Source organism: Syngnathus floridae, chromosome 10 (assembly GCF_059516105.1).
Source record: "Syngnathus floridae isolate MCC-2025c chromosome 10, RoL_Sflo_1.0, whole genome shotgun sequence".
Lineage (NCBI taxonomy): Eukaryota > Metazoa > Chordata > Actinopteri > Syngnathiformes > Syngnathidae > Syngnathus > Syngnathus floridae.
The window spans coordinates 12,885,294-12,911,605 of record NC_142422.1 but is presented as its reverse complement, the minus strand read 5'-3'; the positions used below and the strand labels follow the sequence as shown (position 1 = coordinate 12,911,605).

The 26,312-nt window shown below is 44.8% G+C and overlaps 1 protein-coding gene and 1 long non-coding RNA gene across 12 annotated transcripts; one reads left to right on the top strand and one right to left on the bottom strand.

The window, feature by feature from the left end:
- Positions 1 to 370: 370 nt before the first annotated feature.
- Positions 371 to 26,312, top strand: arhgef1 (Rho guanine nucleotide exchange factor 1). Of its 10 annotated transcripts, none has more exons than XM_088386842.1 (30): positions 371 to 629; positions 11,433 to 11,620; positions 12,079 to 12,177; positions 12,876 to 12,918; positions 12,999 to 13,245; positions 15,512 to 15,541; positions 16,137 to 16,248; positions 16,318 to 16,393; positions 16,473 to 16,502; positions 16,836 to 17,039; positions 17,102 to 17,243; positions 17,988 to 17,999; positions 18,957 to 19,088; positions 19,337 to 19,530; positions 19,616 to 19,762; positions 19,846 to 19,928; positions 20,212 to 20,337; positions 20,404 to 20,518; positions 22,091 to 22,191; positions 22,268 to 22,342; positions 22,453 to 22,528; positions 22,619 to 22,786; positions 22,954 to 23,041; positions 23,177 to 23,281; positions 23,413 to 23,465; positions 23,532 to 23,675; positions 23,748 to 23,849; positions 23,954 to 24,111; positions 24,187 to 24,283; positions 24,408 to 26,312. In XM_088386842.1, exons 2-29 carry the CDS (start codon positions 11,459 to 11,461, stop codon positions 24,259 to 24,261), a joined length of 3,099 nt encoding a protein of 1,032 aa, XP_088242968.1. In that variant the 5' UTR covers positions 371 to 629; positions 11,433 to 11,458; the 3' UTR covers positions 24,262 to 24,283; positions 24,408 to 26,312. The 10 variants fall into 10 exon arrangements, with proteins under 10 accessions (XP_088242968.1, XP_088242964.1, XP_088242963.1 ...); XM_088386838.1 differs by lacking the exon at positions 371 to 629 and adding an exon at positions 6,740 to 6,860 and having other exon boundaries at positions 19,340 to 19,530; XM_088386837.1 differs by lacking the exon at positions 371 to 629 and adding an exon at positions 6,740 to 6,860 and having other exon boundaries at positions 23,957 to 24,111.
- LOC148392574 (uncharacterized) lies at positions 2,076 to 10,110 on the bottom strand. Of its 2 annotated transcripts, none has more exons than XR_015860808.1 (3): positions 9,492 to 10,110; positions 4,475 to 4,649; positions 2,076 to 2,221 (listed from the first exon to the last, which is right to left on the bottom strand). It is a non-coding gene; the product is annotated as an uncharacterized LOC148392574 (long non-coding RNA). The 2 variants fall into 2 exon arrangements; XR_015860807.1 differs by lacking the exon at positions 9,492 to 10,110 and adding an exon at positions 4,992 to 5,145.

Sequence of the window (26,312 nt, the reverse complement as noted above, 5' to 3'; positions counted from 1 at the left end):
TTGAAATCTTGATTGTGCCAAAAGTTGAAATAATGTTTGTTATACATGAATCATTTCTAACCGTTATGGGGCAAAAATGTAATTTAAAGAGGGACAATTATCTCGCAGCCAACGTTCAGTTAGGGTGGAACTTTTTTAATCCGACGAGACACTGATTAAAATAATTATTACAAGTCATAAAACACATAATAGCGACAGTTTTGTATATCATAATTTCCATTGGTAGTTGAAAAACACCTAGAATGGTTATTCAAAAATGTGTGTTTTTTTTAACATTGTTCAGTCAAAGAGGGAATATTTAGTGTGTGACACAATGCGGAAGCGACTCATTTTACAGTGTTTTTAAAATAAAACAAACAAACTTTTTCGTGAGGCATCAAAAACTCTCCGGTCATAATGTGGTGTTATAAAATACAATATTCATATGACTATAATTTACTAACGGTTTCAGTGAGTGAGTAAGTATTCGTGTACTTCCGCGTACAATGGTTTTTAATTTTTTTACCGTCCTCCCCCCCGTCCAGCCCCCACCTTTGCTCACTTCACTTCACTTGATGACACACGACAACTTTTTCCCTACACGAAACACGATTTAGGCGCTCGGACGGACGTTTTCTCCCTCTTTGCGGGTGAGTAAAGCTTTTAAACATAACCATCGGCGAGATGTTTGTTGGACTTTTTTTAAAAAATGCTGGAAAAAGGTGACCACGAAGGTGAGTGTGTTTTTCCCCCCCTTCTGACAAATCCCCCAGCACGATAACGCTGCGCTGACCGGGGGCTTTCGCCGGGCTACACCGCCTTATGTGCGACTCTGTTTTGTAAATATAAACAATTTAATAAAACGGTTCGTTTTGATGACACCTTTCAAGCCTCAAAGCACGAAGTATTGGGATTGTCACATGTGGGAATTTGTGCGAGGAGGCGTTTGTGTTCTGGTGTCGTTGATGTTTAGATCAAAGGACGTGTTGCATTTAGGTCTCCGAAAAATCATCGGAATTCACAGAGTTGCTGGAGTTTGGGACTGACAGCTCATTGGGAGAATTGTCTTGTTGATCATTTATTATTTGTAGTGTGACAGCCAGGCCATCAGTATGCCTGCCCCACTGTGGCACATGACAAAGGATATGGAACCTGCAAACGGTGGGCTAAATGCGGCCAGAGCGTTTTCTTACATTGTTTAAATTATTGATTTTATCACTATATTCAGCAAATATAACAAATTTCAATTTAAAAAATGTATAGAGTATTCTAAATGAATATGAAACTTAAATTTTCTTAATTTCCTGCCTGTCAACCCCCCCCCCCCCATTTTTATTGAAAAGTCCTAAAGGTTTGAACCCCTGAAATGCTCATTGAGCCCAACAAACGTTTGCTAATTGTTCTTCATCATACTTTAAGTACGACCCAGAAACAAAATGGCTACCTTGCATAGCCTAGTTAAAGATGCAGACGAGATCAATAAGGAGCGTCTGCATAATATTGATTGCTGCTTTTTGCGTGTGTGTGTGTGCATGCACATGCGCGTGTGTCCTCTCAGGAAGCGTCAGTGAGCGCATAATTGGTCTCAATAAGGACAGTTAGTCAGTCCACGCTTTGCTTCATCATTGAGCATTTTGCTAATTTTGCTCCCCCGCAATGCTGCTTGCAGCTGATGGCGAGCGTAGCAACTTCCCGTCAGATTCGAGGTGAAGCAAGTTGGTGGCACCGCCTGGCTGCTGGCTCAACAAGTGGCGGCTTGTGTGCAGCGTAAAGGCCTCCTTCTCTTCCTTTTAAAGGAATGTTGGCTGTCTTGTCCCACTTCGGTACCTCTGCCATGTCATAAAACTTGGGCCGCCGTGAGGATAAACAGCAGTCGCGGAATTGTTGGTGGGGGGCTTTGGGGGTGATGTTCTCATGAGCTGACTCTGAGCATTAGCAGATGAGCTAATAATACAAACACATTTCTACACATGTAACAGTTTGAGAGAGAGCTTACACAAAAATATTGTAGTCAAACAAAATAGTGTGCTGTCATCTAGTGGTCGACAATAAAATTACACCCTAAATAAACAGGAAGCAGATCAATGTAGTTATAACCTGCTTGTTTAATTTCACGCTTGATGAATGAATATCAGTTTAGTGGTTTCAGTATCAAGAAGATGAGAGGTCGGCACAAACGACTTCCCTGGTTTCATCCGCGTTGCTTGGCCAGGATCGTCACCCGTCCGTCTCACTTAGTGCTCTGGAAAAGCCAGAAAATGGAAAGACTTACTCCCCCTGCTGTCATGCAGAGTCTTGTGGCGGCCAGTTAGGGGGAGCTGAAGCGAGATGCCAAGCGAGTGTGCGAGAATGAAGTCATTCATGGGAGGCCTGGAAAAAAACTAAAGTCCAAGGATGGCCGTTGAATACTTGGTTATGCCTTAGCAAAGTTAGCATAGTTGAAAGCCAGTCAACAATGCAAAACGCTTTACAAATGGTTTGCATCGATAGTTGAAGTTTTAAAAGCGATGCACCCTCGTGAAGATAAGCAAAATCAGAAAATGGATGGTTGGATGAATGGATTGATGGATGGTGGATGGATGCATATATGTAGGCAGAGTCACTTACAGTGGTAGTGGAAGACAAAGCAATATTCTTGACTGAAATGTTATACTGCCTTCTAATGGCTGAGTTGTGTGTGTGTTTTTTATGTCAACAATATCTTTTCACTTAAGATGCTCTAACTTTTATAAAAGACTAGAAAATGCAATTTCTGTAGAAATTGCATCTGAAGGCGAAGAAGCTGAACAAATACTTGGGGAATGCTACAGAATGATATCAAATGACAGCGAAGTTAAATCGGACAATAAATGTAGAAGTGAGAGCAGAGATTGAATGCCCCATAGAGAATGAATGGTGAAAAAAGTGAAATTTTGGGTCAAAAAAAAAATTGTTAAAATATGGAATGAAACGAAAACTACAGGTTAGTAACCCTCACTTTGGAATTCTAAAGTTGAAACCGGTTGAATCGGACAAAAAGTATAAAAAGTTAGTTAAAAGTAGTGCCAAAACTATTGGAATTATGAACGAAATGAAAACTACATGTTAGTAACTCATACTTTGGAATCCTAAAGTTGTAACCGATTCAGGCCACTTCTGGTTTGTTTGGGGCACTTCTGGTTCTATGTAAGGCACTCTCGGTTTGTTTGGGGCACTTCCTGTTTGATTTGGAGCACTTCCGGTTCAATTTAGGTCTTTTCCGGTTCAATATAGGTCAGTTTAAAGTTTGAACGGGTTGAATCGATTGAAAACTGTCGAAATTAGAAGGGAAAAACGAAATTATGTGAAATTTTGCAAAAAAAGAAGTCGAAAATGTGTAATTTGTGAATCGTAGGAAGTTTTGGAATAGGTAGGCATAAGATGAACAGTTTAAAGTTGGAACAGGTTGAATCGGTAGACAAATGTAGACATTTAAAGGGGGGAATCCAAATTTTGCAAAATTCTGTGGGAATTTTAACGTTGGAAATGTGAATTTTTTGTCAAGTGGAAAGTTTTGGAATTGGTAGGCATTAGATGAACAGTTTAAAGTTGGTTTTGTTGAATCAATCAAGAAATGTAAAAATTAGAAGGTAAAAATGAAATTTTGCAAAATTCTGCAGGAAATTTAAAGTTGAAAAGGTGACATTTTTTAGTAAGTTGAAAATTTTGGAATTGGTAGGCAAAAGATGAACATTTTGAAGTTGGAACGAGTTGAATTGGTCAAGAAATGTAGAAATTAGAATAGGAAAAAGCCAAATTTTGTGACATTTTGCGCAAATTTGTAATGTAAAAACATGAAATTTTTTGAATGTGGCAATGTTGGAAATGTTGAAAATCCTCCCAATGTGATTTGAATGTGCTGAATGATATGAATTTCAAACTGGAACAATGTTAATGTGAAATGTTGAACGTGCCATTAAGAATGAATGGGGAAAATGTTGTCGTGAATTTTGCGAAAACGGAAAAGTTTTGGAATTAGAAAAAAATGGAAGGACTCATCACGTGAATATTTGGAATGTGTTGAAATTGGAATGAGGTGACTCGGATGAAGTGTGTGGAAGTAGTAGCGGGACAAAAAAGTGTGACGAATGAAAAAGGAGATTAACATATGTGTGAAGGCCTTCGTCTTCACACAAAATAAGTTTTTTTCAAATCTTAAGTTAAGTTGTTTCAAGTCTTAAGTTGTTTTCAAAATGTTCAAAGCGCTAAACCAACCGATTAAATTGCTCGGCCGTTTAATTTAACATCAGTACCATAAATGAAAGGACTGCCTTGATCTGACTCTGTTCTATTATGTAGACCGCCCTAGCCCAGATATATTCCCCCCGACACAACGCTCTGCAAAATCTTTCAGATTGGTGTGAGTTTGGCGTAGCCATATAACGTCCTTTGTGGCAAAAATGGTTTCTACATGGGCGCTATGTAAAAGCAAAGGAAATCCAGACACACTAGCCAGACTTATAAATAAATGACTCACTCATAGTGTGTGTGTTTAGCCTCAGCAATTAGGCCTACACGCACACACGGAAGCAGTTAGAGCAAGGGAAGTGCCAATCGGTGCCAGTCGATGGCTCCTGGCCTATCAAATGTTTCCATGGAGCCAGTGACCTCCATGTAGCTGCAGTGGGGGTTGTGGAGGAATGAAATGTTCTCTGGATGGAAGAAGAAAAAGAACAGAAAATGTCCGTAAAAAATCATTAATCCAGATAGATCTGAAATAAACAGCATTTAATATCATTGAGATCAAAATACAATCATGACAAAATTAACAGAACCATTTCTAGTTCTCTGCAGAGGATAAAGAACATGAATTACAGTCCGTTGAAGGGTCAAAGCATGGCAACCAACTGTATTAGCAATAACATTAAGCTAGCAAACTGAAAGGCCAAGTTGGTTGTTCTTCTATTTTCTTGTAACTATAGCTGACAAACTACGTTTTAAATTTTTAATTGCGTTCTCTGCCTATTAACATTGATTGGACTGGCCAGGTGTACCTAATGTAATGTCCCGCCAACGCCACAGCGGCCGTCCGGACGGCGCTTTGTTTTTTACAGGCTGTCGAAGCGGCGGTGAGATTTCTGGGATAGCTTTGCCCTTTGTGTGCAGCGGCACGCATGCGCACAGACGAATGGACGTTGGCTGGTGTTTGTCGGGGGCGGGGGGGCATATCCAGAAGCGGGTTATCCCTCCCTCTATGACTTTTTTCCCTCCACAATCTTTTTGAAAAATTTCCAACTTTTTGTTTCTCAGAGCTCCAAATGTTTCCCCGACTTGTGGCAAAAGAACGCTGCCGCAGAACACGCCGCTGGCGCTGCCGTTGCCGCTGGCGCGTTCACTGAGCCAAGGCACACGAGGCAGGAAGCAGCTGCACTTGTGAAAGATGTTTTGTGTTGCCCCTCACTTTTTCCAACGCAACGTGAGCACGTTACTTTTAAATTGCCCGGCCGCCACTTGGCCGAGTGAGCTTTTTTTTCCAGCCAGCCGAAGCCGCCACTTTTCATTTTGTGTGAAATAACACTTGTTTGGAGGAACTTTGTGAAATTGCCGTAGCGAGACAGTAAAGATATTTGAAATCACAACATTAAGGGAAGAAAAAAATCTTGATGCGTCTTTTGAAAAAAAATTGTTGACGACAAAGGCAAAAAAACAACAATGGCTCGTATCTCAAGGTGCCACTCACTGTACCTGTCATGTAATGGGTGCATAAAACGACCCTGCTGCTCTTATGTAACAGCATGCTGAACAGGAAAACACACATGCACATACAGACACACACGCACGCACACACACACACTCACACACTCACACACTCACACACTCAGAGGCAGCAGTGTGTTTTCACTGAGGTGTTAGCTTACGTCACCTCTGCCAACTGCAGCCAAAAAGCATTTGTTCCCCGGTGGAAGCGTTTAGTGTGTTTGTGAAGAGAGGACATTGTTCATGTTCACGTGCTTCCTTCCTCTACGCCCACCCCCACACAAACATTTTCAGGTGATTCTTTTTCCTGCACTTGACCTCATCTGCCTTGTTGTTGTTTTCCTCCTGATTTTTGTGTTGTCCCTGGTCTGGAATGACCCGCACCCCCACCTTCGCTTTCCTCCCTCTCTCTCCCCCTCTCTGTGTTAAGTCTATGAGGGCCGTGGGGGGTAGCGTTTGTCCCAAAAGCTGTGAAAAAAAAAATGCGCTAAAGGTCCTGAAAGGCAGTAAAAAAAGAATACAGTATACAATAATGCTTCTCAATTATTTTCTCTTTTGTGTTCTTCTTAGGAAGAAGAAAATAATTTAGCCCCCACCACCCTCAACTCTCTGCTGCGACTATAAATGTTCTCAGTTGTCTATAAAATTGTTATTAATACTCCTCTGCACAATATTGAATTCTTAGTAACATGAAAGAAAACCAAAAATAAATACCGTATTGGCCTGAATATAAGACAATGTTTTTTGCATTGAAATAAGACTGAAAAAGTAGGGGTCATCTTACATTTGGGGTCGAGACATTATAACCATTCACAACACGAGATGGCGCCAAATATCTTTAAAGTGAAGTTATGTCACCGCGCCTTAAGTCTCGCGTGAGTTACCTCAGCTTATCGCGATTGTTAGAGCTTGTGCGCAGCGGTAAGTTAAAGGTTGCAGGTATCGACTGAGTATGTTGCTGCGATCGTGTACGTCAGGGGTGTCCAAGTCCAGTCCTCGAGGGCCGCATTCCTCCATGTTTTCCAAGTTTCCCTCGTTAAACACACCTGATTCAATGATCAGGCTCCTGCACAGGTGTGTTTAACGAGGGAAACTTGGAAAACATGGAGGAATGCGGCCCTCGAGGACTGGACTTGGACACCCCTGGTGTACGTCCTTGACACAAAGTGAGTATATGCATTTCATTGTTACTACTGTCCACTGTTGTGCCGTTTGTCCGATCGCGGTTTGCTTCATGTGCGTGCCGTTTGAGTGAAAGCTCCGGCGCACTCCTTTAAATTTTCCTCGCATCGTACGAGTAGCCGTTACGCAGCAGCACGCCGACTAACGGTTGCCAGCAAATGTATTTTGTTGTCTCAATGACTTATGTTTGGTGTGTTGCCGAGAGTATTTCATTCATGGTTATTTCGTATAGTGGAACCGTTTCGCGCAGTTAGTTATGTAATGTGTGCCATCTACGAGTGTTGTGCGACGTTAGAAGTTGAGTGTTTATTTACATGCTGTAATTCTGTCTGTTGCAACCACACACACACCCCACAAACCACGCACACATGTCACACAATACCCTTTATCCAGTTTGCCTGTATGCGCCTATGAGCCACAGTGCCTGTTACTTTTTTGCCAAGAACTCAGTAAAGCTATCAAAACTGAACCACGTCTTCCCTCCTGTGTTCTGACCGAAACCCGGGGGCGAAAAGAGCATAACCATCCGAGAAAACCTCTATACAGTCCTCAGGCTCCCCAACAACAGCGGTAGCAGTTTGCATTTTTTATTGCAATGTTTTTCCTTATTCTGATTTGTTTCAAGACTACAGTTAGACTTCACTTTGATTGTTAATGCAGTTATTGCAATTCTGTTGTTTTATCACAGTAGATTGGTTTATTTACATTTCAAAAACCAGAAGCCATTCATTTACAAATGTGATTGCGCTTTAGTTTACATATTTAAATGTTCCGATATTAGGACGTAATAGACAGTTTTTGCATGATTTGAATGAGGCAAAATAACATGCTTTTTCTCTCGAATATATTGTTATAATCATGTGTTTCAGATGTACTGTAATTATTTTCTGTATAAAAATTCAATTTGGTGTTCGAAAAGTCTTTTTTCAAACTTGAGTCAAAAAGTCATTTTTTCAAATTTGAGTCTTGAAAAAGAGGGCGGTCGTCTTATAACCAGGGTGGGCTTATATTCGGGCCAATACGGTATCTGTTGAATAACACTTTTTCTACTCTGATCTCTATTAAAGCACCATTGCCTTCTACTGTCATGGAGGTGCAATTACAATATATTGAAGCTTAACGCTTCTTTTTTTTTTTTTTTTTTTGCGGCTTGAAGCCAGACACTCTTATCCTATTGTTGCTCAGCAGGTTTTGTTGCCGTGTCAATTTCCTGTGCCGCTTCCTCATGTCAGCGTAGAGGCCAGCTCTCATACTTATCATCTTATACCCCCCTCCTTCCATTCCTTCTGTCTGGCTTTCCCTTTCTTCCGTCTGATGGCGCTGTGAGGAAATGGCTCTGATCGCTTCCTGAGGAAATTACACCCACTTCCTGTCTGCGTGCCTCACCACCTTCCACTGTGTGAGCGCTCTTCTCTTTCTCTCTCTCTTTAAGTCTCATGTGTGTTTGGAGTTGGGAATCCCCTCAGCAGCGGCTAATGAGCCAGTGCGGCTGGATGAGCGCGGCGAGTACGCGGCAGCAGTTAGCCGCCCAGACCGCCAAAGGTCTATTTTTGGTTGAGCACAAGAGGACCGAAATTGGGCTCCATTGTGAGCGTCTGTAAGATGATCACCCGACTTGTCCAGGCGCACCTTGGAGTGCGTCATAGGGCGCCATTCTGATTTGATGCAAAACGAACGGTCATTTTTTTTCAGCTGCCCCGAGATTGACGCGGCTTGGTTTCACTCAACATTGACTCAGTTTGTTGAATTGTTCTGCATATCAAATTGGATTTCACCCATAGAGATGTAAAACAAAAATAATGTTTCTTTTTTATTATTAGCATTCGTACCATATTTATATTAGAATGTCAACGGTTTATTACATGTTATGTTTGAAAAGTTGTTCTCTTTCTGTCAAAACTGCCATACATGACTGCTCATATCTTGAAAAACCCGTTATTTGGGTCACGGGGACCTCAGTTGGGTCACGGGGACCTCAAGCCACCACTGTACCTGGCAAAGTGCCCCTTCACTAAATTGATATTATAAATCCAAATTTCACAATTGAAGTAGAATTTGTCAAACCTTCAAGATGGCCAATTAAGTTGTATAGCTTGTGTTCTATGGCATCCTAAGTAGTGTTGGACCACAGCCTGGAGGGCCGAGGAATGCTGCTGTAAAAACCACTTGCACACACACGCACACGCACACACACAGGCTCCCCACAATCACATCGGAATGGCCCCCTTCCACATATGTGGCGAGTCTTAACTCTCTCTCACACATACACACACTCACACACACACACACACGCAAGCATGCACGCTCGATGGCTATCATTAGATTGATGCCACCTGACACTTGGTAAGAGCTGGAATGTGTCGGGTGGGAGAGCACCAAAACCACGCCTTCCCCCGCCGCCACCTCTTTGTAACATTCGAAGGGCTCGAGCATGCTAACTATGCTAAGCTAACGAGACTAAATTCACCCAACATTCCCCACTCAATCCCCTTTTGACCTCCCTGGCCGACTTGAGCTTCACACTATGTCACGACTTGAGTCACACTCATTTGGCAGGCAGCGAGTGGTCCAGTTGTCAAACTTTGGTTCAACGACAGCCAAAAGGATGGACTCACGCGGCGTGTGTTTTTTGTGCTTCTTTGGAAATCCGACCCGCATAACGTACGTGTCCTGAGAGAGTCGTGCACTGTCCGTCTGTGTGGCATTATTTTTGTGACCTTGGTAGCGCAGCGCAGGCGGCATTTGGTTTGGTTAACCCTCCTTATGCGCGCGACTCCAAAACGACCCGCAGCCCACCGCAAGCGACCGTGAATGAATGGCTGCATTCTTCCCCTCGCTCGCTTGCTTGCTCGCTCAATGGCTCGGTTTCGCCTTGGCTCAAAGAGCTTTGTTGCAAAGAACTCACCTTGACCCCCAAACACTCGTCGGCTCTCCCGGTCGCCCAACAACCGTCGCATTCACACGTCAACACCTTTTCTCGTAGAACTCCATTGGGAGATTGTCGCTGAATGAATTTCAGAAACACCGATCATCACAGCCATTTCTTTCATTGGAGGACTTCCATTGTACACATGTACATCTATGCTATGAAAAAAAATCACTCTTATGAATTTCTGTCCACATCTGATCAGACACAATTTCCAACCATTTGCAGATGTAGAGAGGCATTGACTTATGCCTGTGCTCCAAACCTCTGTTAGTTTCCTGTTTGATCTGCCTCACCTTCCCTTGCTTGTTCGTCAGGCTTCCAGCAACCAGCTCAGTGGACTAGTGGTAGAGTGTCCGCCCTGAGACTGGAAGGTTCTGGGTTCAAACCCCGGCCGGGTCATACCAAAGACTATAAAAATGGGACCCATTGCCTCCCTGCTTGGCACTCAGCATTAAGGGTTGGGGGGTTAGATCATCAAATGATTCGCGAGGGTGGCATTGCTGCTGCTCACTGCTCCCCTCTCCCGCAGGGGATGGATCAAAATCACACAGGGATGGGTTAAATGCAGAGGACAAATTTCACCACACCCAGGTGTGTGGGTGACGATCATTGGGACTTTAACACAAAGTTCTCACTTACACAATCATCAGCTGGGAGTCAATGTTGAAAGCAAGCGACGTTTAAACCTTGCGTGATGATGAGCTGCCCTTTGCAAAGATGTTGGTGAAATTGTGAAACGGGCTGCTTTCACAATGCCAGTTTTGACATTTTTGGATATGGAAGCACCTTGCTCTGCATTTTGACTGTTTACTGTTTAATTTAGCAACTATTTTTACTGTTTTGCAACTTTCACTACAGTGCCCCCTCCACTTCCCCTCCACATTGACCCTCCCTTATTAGTCAGTGTTCCGGCAACACAATTCTCTTACACAACAAGCGCTTCTTAATGAACTGGAACGACTCAGGAAGTCATTCATGAAGGCAAGCTTGTACTCGGCCCACTGTCTCTCGACCTTACCACAAAAGGCGCGTTTCGCCCGCGCCGGCGGCCCACGTGTATCGTCTAACCACACCGAGCGATGACCCCGGCGTGCAATTAAAATGAGATAATTCCACCAAGGAAGTGAGTCGACCGTAATGAGACCACTCGGTTTCCCCTAAGGAGCCGGTTTTCTTTGCTCCTCTGTGAGATTGTTTCGGCGGCTGCCGAATAAAAGAGGCTGTGTTTGGAGGAGGTCAATGCGTCAGGCTGGCTCGTATTTTAAAGCACGTTGCTGTCTGAAACACGGAGGGCAATTATAAATAAGACCCGCGCTGTGCGGAAAGCCTCCATTATAGCCTCGTTCCAGCCAAAAGTCAGATGGAAAACAAGTCATCATACAGTCAGCTAAAAGCGAAAATGTGTCCTGAGAAGAACTTAATGAACTCTCCTCTGGGGGTATGCATTTATTTTTATTAAAAATGCCAAATGGAACGGGGGGGAGGGGGACACATCACATAAGTAGTTTGGAAGTCCATGCTCAACGTAGCTCAAGTAGCAAACTGGCACCGATGTAGCAGAAATTACAGCCAACTCACCCTCCAAATCCATGCTAAGATTTTGTGTGTGTGTGTTTGTGGAATGCAGGGCGCGTTTGGGGCTCGGGCACAGCCATGAACATCATCGGGGCCGAGGACGAGGACTTTGAGAACGACCTGAACGACGTGGTGGACGAACGCTGCTTATTCAGCAGCATCGAAATGCTGAAGGACCGCCCCGCCCACTTGCTGGTCTTCATGCAGCACGTCATCCTCCAGTTTGACCCGGCGCCGCTGGTGAGACGCCGGCGGGCTCACTGCTCGCTCCCTTTCACTCTCAACTCAATTTTACAACAGATATTTTAAATATTCTTGGCACCAATTCACAAATGTTACATTTCAAAGTCAAAAGTCAAAGTCAAAGTCATGCAATTCAAATGAAATTTACCAGTCACCATCAAGCGATAGCGAACTCCGGCAGTTGCCGTGACAATGCACTTACCTATTAGAGCGGAAATAGGCCACGCTCGATTGTAGCGGACGGCACAAAGGCGAACTTTTTTGACGGTTTTCTACCCGAGAGTTCCCACATCCGGGCCGCTTCCCCTTTCTCACAGCGGCTAACGTGAACACGTGTGTTCATCGAAGGCTTTGTCATCGTGACTCGTGTTCATGCAATTGTCTCTGTGTACTTCCATGAGTCATCATCAACGTGTTTTGAGTTGCAAAGATCATCTGTGTGTGTGCTCTCTCAGCTTTGTTACCTCCACGCCGACCTCCTGAAGAATCTCAATGCCAAAGAAACCAAGAAGCAGTTTGTGGAGTTCCACAACACCTTCTTGGACAAGGGCGCGGTAAGTGGGAAAGGAATCCTGAGCTCTCGTCACATACAAACAAGGTCACTGTAGTGAACAAAAATGAAAAAAACAAAAATACAAAATAAAAACATTTAGTTAACTAGTAACATGAACAAAAGCTACCAGATGTACAATTTGATAAATGTTGAATCTTTTTTTCTTTTACTTGTTCAAAGTTGGAAAAAAATCCCCCAAATAAAAAATTATTAGGACTACTGTTTTAAAAAGAATTTTACAGTTGATAATTTGACATTGCTTTTTACTGTTTACAACCAAGCCAGTCTTTTTATTTTGCTGATTCATACAACGTGGAGTTCATTTTCTTCATCAAAACAAATAGCAAAAACTGTTGTTGTTTTTTTATGGAGGGGAGGAATAAATTAATGGGGCTTTGTGCAATTAATCTCAATGGATAATGGAGAAGCTGACTTAAGCACTTAATCACAAACGTAATTTATAAATGAAGGTACCACTGTATAGATTCTTGCTATTAAAAAGCAAATATTCTCCTGTGACCTGTCAACTTCCTGTTCAGCCCGTGAGAAAACCCATTTGTCCCTTTTCCCCCCCAACTTTCCATTCTTCTCCCGATTGGACTTCAACCTTCACCTAGTAACAGCTAGAAGGTCATTTGTAGTGTTGAAGCGTCCCCTTGTGGTGATATGGAGTCACTGTCAGCTATGTTGTCATTGCAGATCCTCAGAGTCGCAGTACCTCCCCGCATAGCCACCGAACTGGGTGAGCAGCACTCCTTTGTGCAAATTTTGTTTTTTGTGGCGCATATCACATGTGACGTGACCTCGCCCCACCACCACCAGACCGGACGCGCCCGGACATGCTGTCGGAAGACATCCTAAGACGCTATGCCTACGAGGTCCAACTGGAGCAGGCGGGTGAGGTGGCCAAGCAGCTGGAGGACTTCCGCAAAAAGCGCAAGATGGGGATGACGCCCAACGAGACAGAGCTGATCGATGTGGAGAGCCACTACCCCACCGACCGCATCCCCATGGAGATGAAGGAGAAGTCGGTCGCCGAGAACCTGCTGGATAAAATGTCCGAGACGCAGTGAGTGTCCCTCCAATCCGTCCAGACCTTTTCCTCCAAAAAACAAACCCCCAAAAATGTGATGTGAATTTTAATGGGGGAAAGTGGGGTGTTAGCACTGCCTAATGTTGTACTTTATTTTTAATTCTATATATTTATGCACCTCATGTTGTGTTTTAGGCGGCTCGGTGGAGCACGTCCTCACAGGGTGCGGGTTCGATTCCACCTCCGGCCCTCCCTGTGTGGAGTTTGTATGTTCTCCCCGGGCCCGCGTGGGTTTTCTCCGGGCACTCCGGTTTCCTCCCACATCCCAAAAACATGCTTGGTAGGCCGATTGGGCACTCCAAATTGTCCCTAGGTGTGAGTGCGAGTGCAAATGGTTGTTTGTCTCTGTGTGCCCTGCGATTGGCTGGCAACCGGTTCAGGGTGTCCTCCGCCTACTGCCCGTTGACGGCTGGGATAGGCTCCAGCACACTCGCGACCCCCGTGGGGACTAAGCGGTTTAGAAAATGGATGGATGGATGTTGTGTTTTAATACTAAGTTAATGGCTGCTGCTCTTTCTATTGTACCCACCTCAGCCACCTGAGGGCAGTATAATACCAATGGACATATCACTGTTTGTTGAGACATCTCAACTCCTCTCATCTCGTCAGTACGGCACTAAAATTAATTAGTCTTAGCAGAGGACAAAGACTATTAGTTTTCGTTACACCACTTGTGTTGTTGCTCTTTTCCTGTTCAGTACGTTACTGAAAGGGTTGTTGCACTACAACATAGGTGCTAATTAGCATTAGGTTAAGCCTCTTTTTTTTTTTTATCAAATTGTTCACTTTCTGCCGACATAGTTGAGTCGCCTTCACCACCCCCAAGTCTGTGCTTGCAAGTCAAAGCAAAAAATGGCACTTGCTCGTGGGGTTCTGATTTGTACTAACAAGCCTGCTTTCATTTTTAAAACAAACAGCCCAAAGCCACAAGTTAAAGTCCAGACTTTGCCTTAATCTCTCAAACTTTTGCACCACAATAAGCAGGTCACATGATTAGCATTATGAGATGTGTTAACAGCGGATTTAAGATTGTTTGGGGAGTGGAATGGGCCGCGAGCGGTGCCACGCTGGCAGGAAGGCTCTAGAGCTGGCATGCAGCCAGCTGGGAGCCAGCGATGGCTGCTCACCCTTTGCAAACCGGCATTACGCTCAAAAGGGATGAATCTGAAAAAGTGAAGGAATGATATCTGTGCATAGATATCTCTTTTTTCTCAAAAACATAAACCTCACCTTTTGCAAACCGGCATTACGCTCAAAAGGAATAAAATCTGAAAAAGTGAAGGAATGATATGAGGGCATAAATATGTCACTTTTCTCTCAAAATCATGAAACTAACCCTTTGCAAACTGGCATTATGCTCAAAAGGGATCAAATCTGAAAAAGTGAAGGAACGATATCAGGGCATAGATATGTCACTTTTTTCTCAAAAACATAAAACAAATTTGTAGTGTCATTTGTTTGTTTGATTCCTTTGATATGGTCCTAATTTGCCTTTGTAACCAAAAAAAAAAAAAAAAAATACATGGATGGCCCACCTCATCATACTTGGGCACCGGGCCAAATTAACATCTTGCCAAGTTAGGGATGGCACTCTTTCTTCTCCAATCAACAATCAAATTGTCTCATGTAGCAAGTGCGTCTGTATTAGCTGGCACGTTTGCACGCCCCCTCCCCCGACAAAGACAAAATCCTGCGTTTGTGCAGGAAGTCCCAAGAAAGCCCCTCCTTTCCTCTTTGGAGTTGGCGCAAGTGTCGTGTTTCCGCTGTCTTGCCTGCGGGTTGCATCAGACGGACAAAAATGCTTAAATAGCCTTTGCGCTCACGCCGCAGCATTCCGAGCTTGCAGCACGCAGGACACATCGACTTCACTCAACTTTTACTTGACTGAAAATTTAGCTGACTTTGAAGTTACTTTTTGGCATTCAGATTACAGTGCAGCTTTGCATGCGTTGCTCAGTTTTTTGTGTATTTTTTTTGTTCCTTTTTTTTTCTTCCTTTTGAAATTAGAATATGTTCAATAGCTTGATTTTTGAACAAAACAACACGACGGTTGGCTTTAATTTGGATCACAACAAACGCGTTCGCTTTAGGTTCCACCGGCCCAAAAGGCACAATTTGTTGCTCGTAAACAGTCGCGCACGAGAGCGCAAACATGCTACTTAAAAGAAAGAGGTCAGTCTGCTTCAAAAAAAAAAAAGTACTTATTTCCTCATTGATCAACGGCATTTCCTTCTCTTTTCAGACCGACCATCGTCTTGGATGAAGAGAAATGGTGAGTTGAACATGTTTCTCAGGAACTTGATTATTGATTGTCTTTGGACGGATGATTTGCATGGTGGTCTTAAACTTGGATGAGGTTAAAGTGAAGCTTAAACAAGTCGTTGCTTGTTAGCTGTGTTCATTCATGCGACATTCTCTGTCAGACAAAAGTGACTTTAGTGTTCATAACCATACCCAATTTCTCCTCCAGTTACATAATTTTGTCTCCTGCTCATTTGACTCCCCCTGCCCCCTTTTTGAGGAACGTCATCAGCGCCCAGTGATCCAATGACACAATGAGCAGATGTGCGCACACAAAGGAGACTTTCTCCTTTCGTGACTTGTTTTGCGATTCAAACCAAACAAACACGTGTGACGTGCTTTAGGCAAAATAATCCAAAATTGTAAAGAGCATATCTTCAAATCAGACTAAAATAGATTCTATATTTCAAAGAAGGCCATCACACAGATAAGTATAATAAATAGGTAAATAAGATAAGATAAATAGATGGCTGCTCCCTTGGCAAATGGCACAAATTTGCCAAATGAGATGAGTCCATCCATCCATCAGGATCTGATGTTGACTGCTTTCAATGTCTGTTTTGTAGCCAGTCCATCTTTTCGGCAGTGGCCTACTTCATGAAGCACCTTGGAGTAAAAACTAGGGCAGTGGACAGCAAGAAGTCCCGAGGGGGCTTCTTCCGCAGTAAGCTGGTCAAGGTAAAAGCGAGTGGACGGAACTGTTGTTGTGACCCTGCACTTCCTTCATATGGCATCCTCCTTCCTCAGAACAAGAAGGACGAGTCCACCAAGACCAAGCCCAGGGGCGGATTCCCAGGGATCCCAAGCTGGATCGCCGGCAACCGTATGTAATAGCGATTCGGCTTGTGGCCCCACTCGCCGACCGTTCCGATCTGTCAATGACCGTTTCTCTCCTGTTCCAGCTGAGGTCAAACCTAAAACAGAAGCCGAAGGTACAAGTCGTCCGAGCGCTCGCTTCCACTGCACCGCCTTATTTGTGAACAGTGAACCCCCCGTTTAGCGCTTTAGACACAGAACCCTACTAATGACCCCCCTGCACCCAGGCATGTTTGCATGTCCCAATCACACAAGGAGGTTTTGTACTCTTGAGTGCTTGCTTGCTTGGTTGTAGGTTGAGTTGCGCACCCCCAGACCGGACTAACCGAACCACGCCCCCCCAATCCGGTGTACCCATTTATACTAAACAGAGTGCATGTCGGTAGTTTTGTGTTTACCCACCACCTCGTTCAAATATCCTAACTTGGCCCTCTTTTGCTGTTTTCTAGCGGACAGGGAGAAAGGGAGTCAGGAGCGTAAAGGTCCAACACCCGCCCGAGGATCCTTTGTCGACTCGACCGCGGCCCCCCTCCCCGGCAGGAAGTCGGGCTCCGGAAGCGGCGGCTCCGGCCCTCTTCCTTTGGTGGAGATCACGGACGGGTCGGGCAACAATGCCAGCCTGAGCAACAGCCACGAGGCCCTGCACTCTGATGGTACGTGCATGTGGCTGCTTTGGTGAAGCAGCGTGTAGCTCAGGATCCCAAACTTGTTCCAGGCCTCTCCAGCAATCGTCTGGAGCCGCTCAACTTGTCGGAATGGGCAGACGTGTCCCCCGTGGGGCCAGGGTGCTCATTGAGTGTCGGGGAGCCCTTCTTGGTGGGCGACGCTCCCGCGGAGGACAACCCGGAGAAGGACTGGTGAGGACGCGAGGCAAATTCAACCGGCGTCTGTCGTCAGCCAAAGTCAAGCGATGCGCGGCGGTTCTCGGGCCGACGATGTCTCGTCCCTGCTGTGTGCTCGCTTTGTGCCACGTCGCCCCGCCTCCCTTCCGCTGTGAAAAAGCCAAGCTCGCATTGGTGTCCCTTGCAACCTTTCCTCTCCTTTCTTCATTCCTCTTGTCTTGTCCTAATGTTTGAACCAGCACTTTTGTTGCCTTCTTAGCATCGTTGGCGATTTAGTGCAGAAGTGTCTTTGTTAAGCGTCTTTGGGTCCTTTAAAAGTGCTATATAAATTGAATTAATTATTGTTATTGTGTCAGCAATTTGGTTTTCAGTTTGGACTCAAATTAGGGATGACTTGATTTCAGGCGCAGATGTTTGTTTCTTGCTCCTTGTATAGTGCAACTTGTCAAGTCAAATCAAATCCATCTTTTTACATTCAAGCCCGCATGACGATATGGGAAAATTTGGCCACCAGTCAAAATAATCCTGCTTTTCAGCCGTACGTTATGTCTATAAGAGGCAAAGTATGAAAAGAATTTTTGTGTCGTCGCCTGCCTCTTTTGTCTGCACATCTTGGCGCGCGCAGCCCCGTCGACGCTCGTCTCTGTCACGTGTGCATTTGCGTGTGGCGCCAGCAAGCCGTTTCTGCAGCCAAAAGTCTCAGAGTTGCAAGTGTGCATAGCTTAGGTGTTAACCTTGTGCTGTCCCGTGTTTTCACAGGCGCAAGACAAGGTGGGCACCTTCACGGACACTGCTACACATGCACGCACACACACACACACACACACACACAGTAGCACAAGTTAAGTATTGTTTTCCCTGGAATTAACTTGACTTTTGGATCCAACTGGAGAATGGCTCACTCATTGATGTAAAGTTTTTTTTTTGCACTTGCATTTTGCATGCTCTGTGGAACTAAATTGCCACTCAACAAGATTGGGATATTAGCTTAAACATATCATCACATCCATTGAAAAGCAGAGATTTTTTTTAAAAAAATGCATCCCTCAAATATCTGATATTTTTTTAAATAAAATATTTTCGATGTTCGGTATCAAAAGGTGATAGTTAAACAAGGAGGTCATAATTCTTAAAATATTTCAAAAATAGTTTAGGAATTCTGTGTGCCCTGCGATTGGCTGGCAACCGGTTCAGGGTGTCCCCCGCCTACTGCCCGATGACTGCTGGGATAGGCTCCAGCACGCCCGCAACCATCGTAGGGACAAGTGGTATAGAAAATGGATGGACAGATAGATAGTTGAGGAATCATGGGATGAAAAGAGAATAATGAAATTGTTCTTGTTAGAAAAAAGCGTTTTTTCCTGTTTTACTTTTCTGATGCTTTGTGCAGTCATAGGATGAAAAGAAGAAAAGGGAATTATGCACGTTGAGTATTTTTGATGAACATTCTGTGATGGATCGATAAAAGTTTGACAGTCTGTTGGCGAAGCATGAGTTTCATTGGCCAATATGAAACCTGGACTGAACGTGTCATTTTCTAACATGCCTGTTTTTCGTTTCTCTGTCGTTCCTTACGTCTGTCCGCTACATCACTTTTCTGCTGTCTCTGAACTCTTTGCCTGTATTTTCTTTCTCCCGTCCACATTTTACTGTCATCGTTCCCCGTCTTACCCCTCCCTGTTCACTTGCGTCCCCTGCCTCCCTCCCCCTCTCACCTTGCACCGGCAGTAAGAAGGTGGCACGTAGCGAGAGCGCGCGCGTGCACCGCCAGCTGTCACGGCGCCGCGGCTCATCCCGGGCCAAACAGTTGCGATCTCGTAGCGACGTGGACCTACAGCCGCCGTCCGCTGGCCCCCATTTGTAAGAGTGCACAGCAGGGATGGACACGAACCTGCGTTCAAATAAGTATCATTCATTTGCTCCGCCCACAATGCTAAACTATGATTTAGCATGTATGACACAGCATTTGTAGCTTAAATGTTCTGTAAAAATTTTGTATGAATTTATGAATAATAAATTCTAGATTTAGTTTGGTCAATGAAACATGGAGAAGGGGCAGTTGACGAGTGTACTGACACTATGTGACTTTCATTAAATTTTTGTACCAGCAGCGAAGGAGCGTCGACGGCTGTTTCGGATGGCTCGAGCTCGTCGCCTGCCAGCCCCGCCCCTCAGCCCGAGGAGATGGAGCCGCGCCTGCTGGAGTTCGAGCAGGAGCCTCCCAACTGGAGGGAGCTGGCCTTGCCAGAAGCACTCTCCGGCCTCAGCAAGAAGGAGACCAAGAGGCAGGAGGTCATCAACGGTGAGAACGGGACTCAAACCTGGTTTGGGGAGCCGCTTAGTTTTTTCCCATTTTACCCATTTCTGGATTCATTTCTTCCCTGTAGAGTTGTTCGCCACGGAGCACGCCCACGTGCGCATGCTGAGCGTCCTCCAGATGATCTTCTCCAAGCCTCTGGAGCGAGAGGAGCTTCTCAGCTCCACCGAGCTGGCCGCCATCTTCCCCAACCTGGATGAGATTATCGAAATGCACTGTGAGCGTTTGTTGGGAGTGCATTTGGAGAGGAAGTAGAAGAAGTAAACGGTGGCAATAAAGCGTTCTGTCCCGTCTGTTCAGATCACTTCTATGAGAACCTGAAGAAACTTCGTCAGGAGGACAACTTTATCGTCAAATCCATCAGCACGACCGTCCTCAACAGAGTAAGAACTTGCTTTTTATTTTGTGCCCTCCCTCCAATCTTTTATTTAATTTTGCATGCAGCCGTCGTCGATCAAAAAGGGCTCAAATATTGGAGGACTATGTTTTTCGATAGACAGTATATAATTGTTTTATATTCCTGGTTGATAATATATACGCGTTTCTAGAGTGGGTATTTTTTCCACTAGACATCTCCAACATTTTTTTGTGCCGAAGCAGAATTTGACTGTACATTTGCCTGTTTTGCATATTTTTTTTAATTTCATTGATTTCTATGCCTTTCAGTTTGAGGGCACAGAAGGGGAATGGTTCCAGAAGCTGACAGCCCGCTTCTGCAGTCACCAATCGTGGGCTCTGGACCAGATCAAGAGCAGGCAGAAGAAGGAGGCTCGTTTCAACGCCTTCATTCAGGTGGGCGCACTTAACTAGCGATGGCCATCTTGGCGGTAAGACTAAAGCACGCTAATGTGACGACAGGAGGCGGAGAGCAAGCCGCAATGTCGGAGGCTGCAGCTGAAGGACATCATTCCCATCGAGATGCAGAGGCTCACCAAGTATCCGCTGCTACTGGAAAACATCGCCAAGAACACAGGTGTCTTTTCAAACTACTGAATTACTTGTCGTATATTTTAACAAATCACATCATTGTATGAAAGTCTGCTAGCTTATTTGAACATAAATGTTGCAGCAAGACACTTAGACTGGAAATGGAACAATACGTACTCGCAGGCACATACTATTTACCCCCTGTCAAAGTGTATTATATCTGCTTCTTCACTGCTCTCTAGTGGCCAAAGTGCCATTGACGTCAACATGGAATCAGCATGCAAAAACTTGTATTATTACTGTGCGGTTATACAGAGTAAAATACTTTTACTTAAGCCTTAAGTCAAGTTACTCGAACCTTACATACCACGTTTGTAAATTCTTCCGTTTTTCTCATTCAGTTGTGGTCTATATAAAGTGGAACAGTGATGCTCTTGTCTGAATTCCTCGTTTTGATAGCATCACAGGTCCCTCTCTTGTACTTGTTCTGCGGTGCGGCTCAGAGCAAGACGTTTTGGCGGTCACTTTGAATGCAAATGTGATACTTCACACCCCACTTCCTCTAGGTCGGAAGATGTGCTCCTCTCTTTCCAGTCAGACATATTTGTAGTTTTTTAGCCAAGGTAGAGTTTACTGGCGCTGCAAACTTTTTGATTGATTAAAAGATGTCAACGGCAGAAAACTTGACCATACAACCATACATAACACTTAACAAAATAAATCCCCTCACAATATTTATGAACATGTCTTGTAAGCAAACACTGTAGTCAAGCTAAGAAGTAAGCTAATGCTAGTGCTAGCGTTAGTGAGAAGCTAACAAATGCATTCAGCACATTATTGTGTTCCCCCCAAATAAAACAGCACTTCCGATGCAATTCATCTGATACGACTACTCAAAATACACCCACAATAATTAAAAACAGAGCGCACAGCACTAAAATCAAAGACCGATGCTAATGCTATGAAAATGAGGGCATCTTAGACACGCAATACTATGAACATGAAATACAGTGTATTATTTTTGTGTTATCTTGAGCTTACTGCTTTACTGAATCCGTCGTTTCCATAGATTGAAGGAACTGAACCATCAATGAAACGAAGTCTTTCGGCGAATCCTTCTCTTTACTGACAAACGATTTCTGAAACACTCGTCCTTGAACAAGCAGGACTTTGCCCACAGATGTGGGAACACTGCTTGAATTTGACCAGGCACTTCTTTGAGGTTCTGATGCTGGGGGACGGTGCAATGATTTGTGTGGATTGATGCATCCAACAACGGAACATTTCTCTCTGAATAATAAAAATGGCGGATTTGCAAAACCGTTTCGCCATACCCATTACCTTGTTTGGTGGTCCCGCTCCAAAGATATGACGTGGTAGACAGAAATACGTCAAAGAAAATGGAGAAAACTGAACGGAGTCAAAAATAGCCCTCAAACAGATCATAAAAGTATCTCTGCAACACTTGGAGGGATAGATTACCCTTTTCTATAATCTTGGAGATTCCAAATGTACAATAAAATGAATATAAAAGCAAAAAAAGTGGATTTTCCATGTTATGTCTCCTTTAAGAGTGCATTTGTGTTAGTTTGAGTCAATTTGAAACGATCATATGCAGAGGATCCCAGCGAGAAGGAGCGCATCCAGCAGAGCGCAGAGTGCTGCCGAAAGATCCTGAACCATGTCAACGAGGAGGTCAAAGTGATGGAGAACCTTTTGGTGAGAAAGGAAACGCCACCGTGACTGACTCGCTAATTCGGTTTGGCAGGGAGTCCAATTTCTTCTGTTCTCGCAGACCCTCAAGGACTACCAGCGGCGATTGGACACGTCAGGTCTCAAGCCCAGCAACGAGCTCTATACCGAATATAAGGTACGCCGCAATGGGGAAAACCAGCAAATGATGAAAACTATCAAAACCATTTATTGTGTGACTACTTGCAGCTTTCTTTTTCATTCTTCTTCTTTTATTTTTTTAATTAGAACATCGACCTGACCCAAAAGAAGATGCTGTATGAAGGCCCCCTCACTTGGAAGGTCACCAAGGAGAAGGCTGTGGGTAAGTAACACACAGGGGAGGGGGGTGGTCTCACCTAAGGCCCATGAGCGAAAAGCACATGATGGCGTGGCGGTGGTGTGTCCCCACTAGAGGTGCAGTGCGTGCTGTTGGGCGACCTGCTGGTGCTGCTGCAGAGACAGGACGACAAGATGGTGCTCAAGTGCCAGAGCAAGAGCATCATTGCCGTGCAGGAGGGCAAGCAGATGCTCAGCCCCATCATCAAACTCGACTCGGTCTTCCTGCGCGAGGTGGCCACAGGTCAGTCGCACACTCACACGGATGAAGCAGGAAAATAAGCAATAACGATCACCACATTTTGGATACAATGAAATCAGCAACCACATTTGAGAATGTTTGCAAATAAACAGGACATTTTCTAAGACAGGAAAATCTAGCCTGGTGACGGTGCTTGGTTCATTTTTCAGATTTAAAGGCCTTCTACGTGATCTTCACCTGGGACAGCGGTGCGCAGATCTATGAGCTAGTAGCGCAGTCCGTGGGCGAGAGGAAACTGTGAGTTCCGCTTGACGGGCCGAATTGTTGCTCGTTGTCGTTTTTCAAGACTTACCCGTCTCTTTTGTTACTTTTTTGAGGCTGCTCATGCTTCTTGTCTAAGGCAAGTTCTAAAATGTGCATGCGTGCATGCAGGTGGACAAACGTGATCAAGCAAGCAGTAGATGATCTGAAGAAAAGTGGCGCTCCCATGAGGATCCCCCTCCCTCCTGGAAGCGGAGCCACCTTCGGTTCTTCTGGGTGAGAGAGTGTGGCCGTTGTCTGCCTTGCTATGGATTGGGGGGAGCAATTGCAAGCTTTGCTCATATGTTGTCACGTGTTTCTCCTTTTGTGATTGTGTTCATTTGCGTGTCACATTGTGTGTGTGTCAGGCTGAGCGCCCCTCAGAGCCCCACGGAGAATGGCGCTTTGAAGAGCAGCGGGGGTGAGAAGCTCGCTCATTAGCATTGTTAGTTCATTGCCTCCTGGCTAAAACGGTGTCCGTGTGCAGATCACGATAAGGACAGCTTGAGCGACGACAAGTCGTCCGATCCCCGCCACTCTCTGATCGACTTCCTGTCTGACAAAGGCTTCGACCTCCTGGGACACTCCAACAGTGAACAGGAGAAGATGGCCGCCAGCGCCCTGGATGAAGGTAAAACGCCGTCCTCCCGCGCAGGCTGTGATGTCATCGCTTAACGAAACCCCCCCCCTTCCGTTCTCGTAGTCATGCTGCTGAAGAGGCTGCTGGTCGGGAGCATCAGCCTGTCGGAGGACGGCGAAAATGGGGAAGAGCCCAGCTATGAAATGGACAGCTGTCAATCAACAGGTGTGGTCGTTGGTGTCCGCAGATACAAGTTTGATGCTTTCCAAAGTGTGCACATTTCGAGCACCGTCACTTGCCTGCCGTTAATTGAGCCTCGGCTTGCTTAGAAGAAGGCCCACTGACTGAGGAGAAGGAAGTTGTTGACGCTAAAGGAGACGCGGAGAGCCTCCCCTCGGAGACGGCCAGACTGGTGTTGCCCCCGCAGAGGATGGAGCAAGTGTGCCGGAGGCTCGCCAGACTGGAGCGGCAAATCAAGATGCTCCAGGTGACTAGAGAAGCAAAATGGAGAAAAACATGCAAGGTGGCGTTTGTTACACAAGATGCTCTTCGTGTCTTGTAGACTGTTGAAGAGGAACATCACAGGCTGCAGGAGGCTTTGTCCAAGTTCTCCTTGGAGGGCAGCCACTTTGCCTAAGACGTCAGCTGCTGGCCATAAGGTGAGACATTGCACAATTCCTCAAGAATTGTGCGTTTGAATTGTTCTCGAGAGATATTGTGCTCTGTAACTACGATTGCTTGAAGTGAAACTTTGAATGAATGCTTGTCTCTTTTTCTGTTTAGACTTTTTTTTTTAACTGGTGCTGGTTTGGAGTGCAAGAGGCTTTTGGAGAATTGTCCGCAAGCCTTCCCTTCGCTCGGACGGGTCCTGGATATTTACTGGAGGATGAACAAGGGGAGGAAAATGACTTTTGCGGCCAGTGCTGTGGGATGCGTGTGGTTGTCTCAGCTCCAAGGTGGCGCTGCGGAGCATTATGTGGCACCACATACTGTCACGTAGCATCGTGTTAGTTAGCACGGCCTCATGTTGAATTGCGCGTAACTTCGCTGCAGAATGTGACGTTGCGCATCGCGTCAAGCTACCTGGCGAAATGTTGCGTAGCGCTGCCTTGATTATGCAAAGAAAGGATTTGAACGAACCAAAAAAAGACCTCTTTTGAGTGCGTATTTGCAGAGGTGCCAAAAACAAAAGCAACACAATCGACACTTTTTGCTGCCTACTAAAAAGTGCTCTTCCATATACATACACCGCTGAACGAATCAAGTCCCCCCACCCCCAAAAAAACACAAAGTTGCCTTAGGAAGCCATTGTAAAGCACCGCATGGTGTTATTCATTTGCCAAAGTACAACGGAAATGCACATCTTTTATTCTAATAGTTGAACATGTGTGAGGTTGTGAATTTTCTGGAGGCTTCTTACCGTATCAGACATTTTTGTCTTTAGGAATAGGATCGGCCAACAAGCTGTTAATAATGGAGATTTTGTTTGTGTTGACTGTTATTTATTCCTTTTTGGGACGCAAGGCAGCGCTGGGCCAGACCGGGAGCGTAAACGTAGAAGTGAAAGCCAAGGTAGAATGTAGAACAAGTGCGACAGTTTGGTTAGCGCGAACAAGATGTAAGTCGACGATTATTGTCCTAATAACAACGGAAAATGTCAAAGTAAGGTAGGAAAGTCTAGTAAATAACGTACTTTCTCAAATAGTGGCCACCACTATTTGCAGGAGCAGGCAAAGTACACCGAGGAATAACTGGGGCCCAGCGCTGCTACCGTTGCAGATTAGGTAGCATGTGAGTCCATAACAGCGTTTCCGTTGATGACAGTATATTTATAGATTAGGCAGTGCATGACCAAAAATGACTCTCTATTTTACGCAAAATGAATAGGGAGAGTGAGTATGTTTTGCCTGGCAGCCAGTCAAGATGCTCACTAAAAACACAGCCTTAAACAAAACATTTAAAAAGTCTGCGTGGCGTTATGTCGCCTAGCGACGCAAGGCAGCGTTCCCGCCAGGCAGCGTTCCCACTAGGCAGCGTATGTGGCTTCTTAGCACTGCGTTACATTATTAGCGTTAGCTCACGAAGGATTAACTGCCTTTGCAAAGTGACCAGTGTCGCCGAACATTTGATTGCATTGCGCTTGTTAAAGAAATGAGCCGCAGGTCCAAAAAAAGACAGCAGCCAGCAGCCCTTTTTTAGTGTGTGTAGTTGCAGAAGGGTGCTCAGTCTAAACTCTGTTTTGGCAGTAAACAGCAGCGCTTGGTAGGCCATGGATTGAATTTCAATGCACCAAAACGGACACTCGGGTCGGAAAATGTTATGAACGTTCTTATTGTAATATTAGATGGGGGGCCTTCACGTAATAATCTCTGCTCTGAGTACCATGTTGGAATTGGCCAAATGATGACAATTTAGCACTAGCAGCTTGTATCATATTTGCTGAATGTACCATAGGTTTTTCTCTTATACGCAATGACTATGCAAGAAGTATACTGTGTATTTTGGGTTTTGATTTTACTGAGGCTGTTGAAATGATGTACACTTCAAGGAAAACAAATGTGGTACGTTGTTGTTTTATAATAAATTGGGGAAATATCTCTCTTTTTTATTTGTTTTATACCATTCACTAGAAGTCAGCATGAATTTGTTCTTCCATGACTCAGCCAATAAAGATTTGCTTTCAACAAA